Source organism: Amphimedon queenslandica, unplaced genomic scaffold (assembly GCF_000090795.2).
Source record: "Amphimedon queenslandica unplaced genomic scaffold, v1.1 AMPQUscaffold_13342, whole genome shotgun sequence".
Taxonomy (NCBI): Eukaryota; Metazoa; Porifera; class Demospongiae; order Haplosclerida; family Niphatidae; genus Amphimedon; species Amphimedon queenslandica.
Genome location: NW_003546422.1, coordinates 166961 through 175445, shown reverse-complemented (window position 1 = coordinate 175445; position 8485 = coordinate 166961). Strand labels below are relative to the sequence as shown.

Sequence of the window (8485 nt, the reverse complement as noted above, 5' to 3'; positions counted from 1 at the left end):
AAAAAGCATAACAAAGATTTATTTAAAGGTAATGGAGTGAGTGCAAAGTCTCTACAGAACTTGATGAACCTCTTGTGAGCAGTTTCATATGTCTTGTGTGATGACTTTGCTATACCAGCCGCTAAGAAGCCCTGAAGAGCTCCATCCAGATAGTGGATGTCCAGGGCAGGTTGAGTGCCACGACAGAGAAGAGCTGGGGGTATTTGAGTTGACCTGAGAGTGGTGTGAGAGAGCTAAGACAAAAAATAAGATGCATAATTTCTGGATAGTGCATCAGTTAGTGTGTTATCCCTCCCCAGAATATGTATCACTCTAAACCAGAAGTCATGATGGCAGGCACGGAATGCAAGTTGTCTCACCAGTTGCATCAGATGGGGTTCCCTACTGTAAGTGTTTATAATGTCAAGCACTGCTCATTTGTCTACAACAACCTGCACCCAATTATCTCTCCATTTTGTACCGTACATGGCTGCTGCTACCACTACTGGGACTAATTCCTTCACCTGTATCGATGTGAAAGCAAGATCTAGCGGCCACTGAAAATGGAACCATTGAGCCAACCACACTGCTCCTGCTCCTCAACCACCAGAGGCATCTGAGTGCACTTTGATCATTGAGGATTCTGTTGCGCCCCCGCTCAGCAGAGACAACCCATTTCACTGGGCAACAAATACCTGCCACCACACAATGTCCACTCTGGCTGTCAAATTTAAATGAATATTGTGGTGAGAGGATGAGCCCACCTTCTGCAAAGCATAGAGGCTCTGAAAAAAGCTCTACCTGGCCTCACAACGACCAAAGCATGCTGTAACAGACCAGTAAGACTCTGTAGGGCCCTCTTAAAGATCCATTTTTTTCCTTGTCTCATCTAGTTTAGTTAAAAGTCGGTCCAACTTCTCTCTGGGAGGCGGAGCTGCCAGCTAATTGTATCCACCTCAATACCCAAGAAAGTACGACAAGAGTTTGGGCCTTACAGTTTGCTTCGCTCTAGGGGCAGGCCTAGTGACTCAAACAGATGACAGAGATTTCTTGCATTCTTCTGCCAATGCTGCGGAGTCCTCCACTAAGACACAATCATCCAGGTAGTGAAGAGATTTCTTAACACCACTTTGCCATAGCATCCAGTGAGCTGCATCCGCCACTGCAGAAAAAATTAAGGAGGCTGATCTGAGACCGAACGGCAAGACTTTGTTCATGTAGGCCACTGCGTTCCACCTTAAGGATGGTCGTCAGGATGCAGAGGGATGTTGCGGTATGGGGATATTGCAGTACTCCTCTTATATATCAGCTTTCACTAACATAGCCCCTCTCTTTGACTGCTGAATTAGCAATGCTAGGCAGTCCACTGACGAATACTGCACAGATGCCAACTCCGAACTGATACCATCGTTAACAATGTTACCCTTTGGGGATGACAAATCCACTGTCAACCGCCACTTTCCCGGTTTATTCTTCTGGGGTATCATTCCCATTGGACTTATATGCAATGAGTCAGCTGACAATGGGGAGGAGAATGCATCCATTCTGCTCAGTGAGACCTCTCTTTCAATGTATTCCTGGATAATCTGTGTGTGGGGGATAGACAGATTGAATTCCGCAGATCTAAGGGGGCTATCCCTATTAAAACCAACTCTAAAGCAGACCCTCAATAATATAGGCTACAAATCCTGGGTCCAGATGCTCAGACAGCTTAGCAGCCCAAGTTGCTGCTGGTAGTGGTGTAGATATTTTGCCCTTGGCTTTTGACAACTCCCCTGGCCGAGGTACACAGGCTTGCAGAGCCAGCAGTTGGTGAGTGTACCAGTGTCCATTCCCAAGCACTGCCACTTTGGTGTGAGCAACTAGCTCCTCAGGGCCTACACAAAAGGAAGAAAAAGCAGTTTTATGATTTTGATAATTAATGACTTAGTTTTAACAATTGTTATTTATATAAGGATTGTTTGCATTGCCTAGCCACAGTGAAGACAGTGGTAAGGACTATTTGTTCTTATTACTTCAAGCTTTCAGCCCACCCCCACCATTAGGTTTCTAGGTCATGCTCTACAGGGCAGAGGGAAACCCGTCATAGATCAGGGAGACTGAGCAAACAGCTCACGGATTCTATAAAACTCCTCCACTGAAAGCCAGTAATGACTTTCCCATTCAATCCAACCTTACACACATTAATTTTTTTCACTTTTTTTTCAACTCAACTTTGTCATTCAAACAAATATGCATACATGCATGCAAAATAGTTAAGTAATCCGCAGAAAACACAACAATTATTGATAAAGAATAACTAGGGGTTCCTCCATACAGTCTAGCTCGGCATTTGGGCTGGTCTAGCCTTGCCTCCCCCTTCCTCTGCAGTCCTGTCCCTTATGGGCGGCTGAAATACAGTAGTAGCACCCATGAGAGAAACGGCAGTGGTCCTCCTCTCTCGTACACACCCCTGAAAATTTTTGTCAAAGCACACCGCTGACGGCTTGGAGCGTTTTGGCCCCTTATGACCAACTGCTGGTGGGGTAGGGAGAAACAGGGGCTGAACTACCACTTTGCCCGATAGACATTTGCCATAAATGGCCAGATTTAGGTTGCCCCACTTTTTGACCCCTTTTGCAGCTGCCACCTCCCTAAAGTTAACATTGTATGTGAGCCATTGACCCTCCCTAAGTCTTGAGGCAGCTGGGTGATTAGGTGGAGATGAGCTCACACTGCTCCCTTGTGGTCTCCACAGCTGAAGACAAGGTGGCAGCAAAATCAGTGGCAGAGCTGAACCTGGGCCCACACAGGCCTAGGCCCGGGCATCAAAGCTCTGTAATGAATTTGTTAGATGCACTATAAACAATTCCTTCACTAAAGTTTAGATAAAGCCAACCACAAGCCTTACTAGAGTACTAACAAGGGTATACAGGTACCTATAAGTGATAAGCAAGCACTTTTTAAGTAAAATACCCAAAGAAAATGTAAGGAAGTGGACACACTCACATCCGGGTCCGGGCATCAGTTTAGTTCCAGCTCTGCCACTGGCATTTAAGAGCAAAAGCTAGTGTCCAAAAGAAGATATCTAAAATTTGCCAACGTCTCTTCTGAGCTTGTTTGATGGACTGAACAATCATCACCTGCCCCCTCTGCATCTTTTCTGCCATGGATGCCGGGTCATGCAGCAGCAAGGATAGGTCGATCAATTCCCTTCTCCTGATTCTGTCCAACAGCTTGGCTGCAATGGGAGGAAGGCCCTTTACAGTCAACACAGTCTTAGTGGGATCACTACTGGCACAGGTTGGCAGGGGAAGCCCAAATGCTGTGTCACCCAGTACTGGAAGAATGGGATGAGATGTCCCTCCAACTGCTGCAAGACTGGGATCAGTCGGAAGCCCTACATAAAAGCAAGCTGAGAACCACAGATAAAATCAAAATTTATCTATCTTCTGACTTTTGCAATGCGAGTGCCTCCAGCTGAGCTATGGTGGTGGCCTGCACAACCTGTCACCACAAGGGCCTCCCATGCATGATGGCTGAAGCCTGCAGCTGACTGAACAAGACTCTGCCATAACCAACAGCCAGACTATATATTGTTACAGCACTGCATGACTGCCTCACTATACATTATATAGGCACTGCATGACTACCACGTATTCCACCATGGGCAATAATGTCAGAGGCAGCAAGCCGAGAATGGTCTTTGAGAGCCATGATTCAAACAGCATACATGGTGCACCAAAGTAAGCAGCAAGCACCAACAACTCAATGGCAGCGAGGCGCATGATACCCCAACAGGGTTCTAGATGTTCAATGGTGCATGAGTGTAAGACCTCAGTCAGTGCTTGAGCACTACCAACTCACCCGAGGATGCAGACGCTAGAGGATCATAGAGGAATGGAATGCATTAAGTACGGTCTCCGTGAGGCGTTTAAAGTCACAGTCTGAAATGTGGAAGTCTTCCTCTCCTGTCCCAGTACCTTCTGGGTCTCTCATAGCCCCTTTCCCATCGTGCCCTGCATCTTCATGATCTGCCGTAGGAGTGAGTGGAGGGTCTCCATCCTCTAATCGAGTGGCCATATTTTGGTGAGTACCCGGGACTACAATATGGTCAACAATGAACAAGATGAACATTTGAGAAGAAAAACAGCTTCTTATTGCTCAGTCACTTATGCAGTAGCTTTCTGATTACTGACTGCAAGCATGTAGATGGGCGTACCAATTATAACATGCCCCAGCCTGCGCAGCCCACTAGTTAACTTTGTGTAACTCTGTTGGCTTAAACCTCAATTAATTTATATGTATCCAAGGCAGTCTGGCGTAGCCATAGCTCAAGACCATGTAAAGGGTGTGCTTTAATAGAGTTTTTTACGATTACAAATTTTTGGCAAATTGCAAAACAACAATCATGTAAAGCCATAGCATGCATGCTTAACTTTAAAAGTTGTGGTTAATGTTGGTGATTCAATACTGCCGAATTTAAATTAAAAGTGCCATATGTTATTCTTACGAAACTCTGGATTTTTTATAGGTCATTACTCAAATTGGAAACAAAATGTACACCTACTTCTAGCTCATTAGTCTTATCTTTAAGGAGTGATATCAATTCTGCCATAATACTGTCACTATGTAATATTATGATATTAATAGGCATTGTACTTGACAGTAATGTACATCACTTTCCGAGGGAAGAAGTTATGATAAGAAAGGATATAGTTTTGGGACAAGATATGTTTGGTAAATGTTTTCATTGAAGAGTAGGTCCTGTTGAGGCATATATAAAAGTGTCGAGGCCTTGTCATGCCAATGAGATTTTTATTCATGAAGCAAACATGATTTCATGCATCACTGTCACAGCAATATTGCATTCTTGCATGGAGTTTGTATGGATGGCAGATACAATATGCCTATATTAAGTTACCATGCAATAGAACTTAAATGGTAACCGACACAAAAAATTTCTTTGTGATTAAAAAGGAAAAAATAATTTTATTACGGTGTAGAACGTCTCGCAAAAATACTTTCAGTGCAAAATAATTGATCATTCCTGGAGAAAAACTGCTTTTGAAATGCATAATTTATTTCCTCATTTCTGCAACCTGTATTTAGCAAATGTGGGTGTAGTCACATGTGACATTACAAGAGAGAAGTTTATACTCAACTTCATGTCAGACTTCTGGAGTTTTGACTATTTTTAATCCAGAATTGCAAGCTGCAGTGTTACAAAGGATGAAAGTAGAATCAATTTAGCAAATTTTGTCAAAATGGAGAAAAACCATAAAATTGTATATTTTCTGATGGTTGAATATAATGAATTAGGCAGAAAATAAGCTCCCACAGTAATAATAGAGCACACCTATGGGTGTGGTTTATTCTAGATGTTATATAGTGTGCAATAATGCACGTGTTCTTCAGTCTACAGTGTGGCAGAAGTGCAGGCAATCAAAACTAAAGACATTCATTTTTCTATCCCATATATTCTTTTTTGTTGGGTCTCTATTATGGCGCTGGAAGAGGACAGGCTACATGAGCTGATGCAGGCCATTGAAAGATCCAATAATCAGAATACAGAAGCACTCCAGAGGATCTCAAAAAGATTTGACGAAGCGGCTGAAATTGCTGCAAAAAAACCCTGAGTGGATAGGTCTGTGTTGGACTTCAGGAGCAAAGGAAATGAGGATCAATTTAATGTCAACAAGAAGATAGAGAACAAGTTGTCGGACGCAGCTCAGCAATTGAAGAAACTCTCGGAGGCCATACCCGGAGCAGTCCCAGATCCTCCCAGAGCAGTCCCGGATCCTCCCGAGGCAGTAACAGAGTGTATTACCAAAGCTAAGAAGGCCGTCCAAGAAGGTACAGAGCTGATTGCCTATAGGCAGAAGCTTATAAGATTAGTGGATCGGTCGGAGCATGGGTGGAAGGTCATTAAGGAATATGAGAGTGATGCGCTTGCAGACGACGAGGATGATGAAAACAGGATATCAAAGGCGGAAAAATCTGCCGAGAAGCGAGCAGCAGCTGCCGCCGCGAAAAAGAAAAGGGTGCTTCGAGAGCTAGTGTCACAAGACCAGTCTTGCAGCAGAGTGGCAGGCAGTGGGCTCCTGTTAGAGGGGGCAGATTTCATCTTCCTTACTCTTCCTCTTCTAGAATGATGGGACCGGAACCACGACCAATTGGTCTCTGCTTTTGTTGTGGAGCAATGGGCCACCTACAGAACACCTGCCCAAAGACAGCTCAGTATCCTCCTTATTGTAATATGAGTGTAGACCTTCAGGACGAGAGTTTTGGGTGTGGTGAGCACTCTATTGTTGAGAGTGAAAATTGCATGGAGGTTGTGGGTCATAGATACTGGGAATCCATGGAAGGGGGCCGTCAGGGTTGTGTAGTGAAAGGGAGTTTGAGTAAGCATAGTCAGTTTTGGCACGAAGCACTACGTGCTTCACCTTATGTGTTAGATATTATTGACCATGGGTATAGGTTACCCTTAGTTTCAATTCCCCCAGCTTATAGTGCCCCTAACCATTGCTCCACTAAAAAGGAGGAGCCTTTTGTCAATACTGCTGTCAATGAGCTGTGTGAGAATGGGTGTGTGAGACGGGTAGTGTCAATACCTCATATTTGTAGTCCATTGCTTGTTGTTGAGAATTCTGCTGGTAAGAAGAGACTTGTTATCAGCCTCAAGCATCTTAATTTATACTTATGGAAGAGTAAGTTTAGGTATGAGGATTTCAGGACTGCTTTGGAGTACTTTGAGGAAGGTGCTTACCTTTGCACTTTTGATCTTAAGTCAGGGTACCACCATATTGATATTCACAAAGAATTTCAGACCTATTTAGGTTTTTCATGGAGGGGGGAATATTTTGTATTCACAGTTCTACCATTTGGTTTGTCTACAGCATGCTATGTTTTCACCAAGGTTTTGCGTCCTATAGTTAAGCATTTTAGGGCTCAAGGTATTAGAATGGTGCTATACTTAGATGACGGTTTGTTTGTAGTCAAGGATTCACATTTGATAGCTATGCAGATTAGCAGTTTAGTACAAAAGACTTTAGCAGCAGCTGGCTTAGTATTAAACACAGAGAAGAGCAGGTTGCACCCAGCAAAACAAGTATCTTGGCTGGGGTTCAATATTGATCTGAATTTGGGTGTCATAAGGGTACCAAAAGCTAAGTTAGATGGCCTCAGGTTGCTATTGCAGCATGCTGTGCAAGTAGATATCATTCCAGCCAGAGAGCTGGCCAGCATTACAGGTAAGATTATAGCAATGAGTTTAGCTCTTGGAGATTTAGCTAGACTCAGAACCCGGGCCTTATATGCTGCTATCCAATCTAGATCCTCCTGGCAAGAGCTTGTTTGCATTACAGGAGATGCAAGGGATGAGTTGTGGTTTTGGCTGAATAATATCGATGACTTTAATTGCAGGGTGGTGTGGAGAACACCTTCTGCTGTTAGGATTGTTTACTCTGATGCTAGTAATACTGGTTTTGGGAGCTATATGGTACATCATGGTAATCATGTTGCTCATGGACAGTGGTCTATTCAGGAAGCTCAGAAGAGCTCAACTTGGAGGGAGCAAAGAGCTGTAGCTCACACTCTCAGTGCTTTTGCTTGCTTGCTTGATAGTCATAGGGTGAGATGGTTTACAGATAATCAGAGTGTAGCTCACATAATAAAGGTGGGTAGTGGGAATGCTGAGTTGCAAGCAGAAGCATTGTCAATTTTTAAGTCGGCAATTCAGCATAATATAGTTATGGAGCCTGAGTGGATCCCTAGAGATCAGAATGAGAGAGCGGACTATATAAGTCGCATCATTGATCATGATGATTGGGGGTTGTCCTTCAGGGTTTTTCACTTGATAGAGGCCACTTGGGGTCCTCACACAATAGACAGGTTTGCTAGTTCTTATAATGCTAAGCTCGATCGTTATAATAGCCGCTACTGGGACATTGGAACTGAGGCTGTTGATGCCTTTACAGTAAACTGGGATGGGGATAATAATTATTTTTGCCCCCCTGTCTATTTGATTCCAAGGGTATTATTTCATGCTATAAGGTGCAAGTGTGTTGGTACCATTGTAGTACCTGAATGGCCTTCAGCCAGTTTTTGGCCGCTTATTAGTAATGGCCAAGGTTTTGTTGGATTTGTAAGAGATGTTGTGTATCTCCCATTATACCCTGGGTTGTTTGTTCTTGGTAAACTGGGAGCCTGTCTATTTAAGAATGGGGTGCCAACTTCTAATGTGTTAGCATTAAGGCTGGATTTTACTGACTACTGAAGCTGGCCACCTTAGGTGTCAGAAGTTTGTAGTCTAATCAGCCTAATTGGGGGTCGCTGGTGTTGTCTGATAGCTATAGGTGTTGCTGGGATTGGTGTACTTGTGTGAAAGATAGCCTTTTTGGTGCTTTTGGGCATAGATTGTAGTTTTGAAATGTTGTTTTTTAAAATGTTGATTGTTGACCCATTCTGCCTGTGTTTGGGTGTGTGTGTGTATTATATATTATATGTGATATAATAGATATTATAT

General features: G+C 43.5%; 1 protein-coding gene across 1 annotated transcript in view; it reads right to left on the bottom strand.

Annotated features, from left to right (window-relative positions):
- The window catches only part of LOC105313216 (uncharacterized), a 7243-nt gene extending 3202 nt beyond the window's left edge, over positions 1–4041 (bottom strand). The window contains exons 1-2 of the mRNA XM_011406453.1: positions 3877–4041; positions 70–233 (exon numbers count right to left, since the gene is read on the bottom strand). Coding sequence (XP_011404755.1) covers positions 70–233; positions 3877–4041 — 329 coding nt within the window. The remainder of the gene's footprint in view (positions 1–69; positions 234–3876) is intronic.
- Between the last annotated feature and the right edge of the window lie 4444 nt (positions 4042–8485).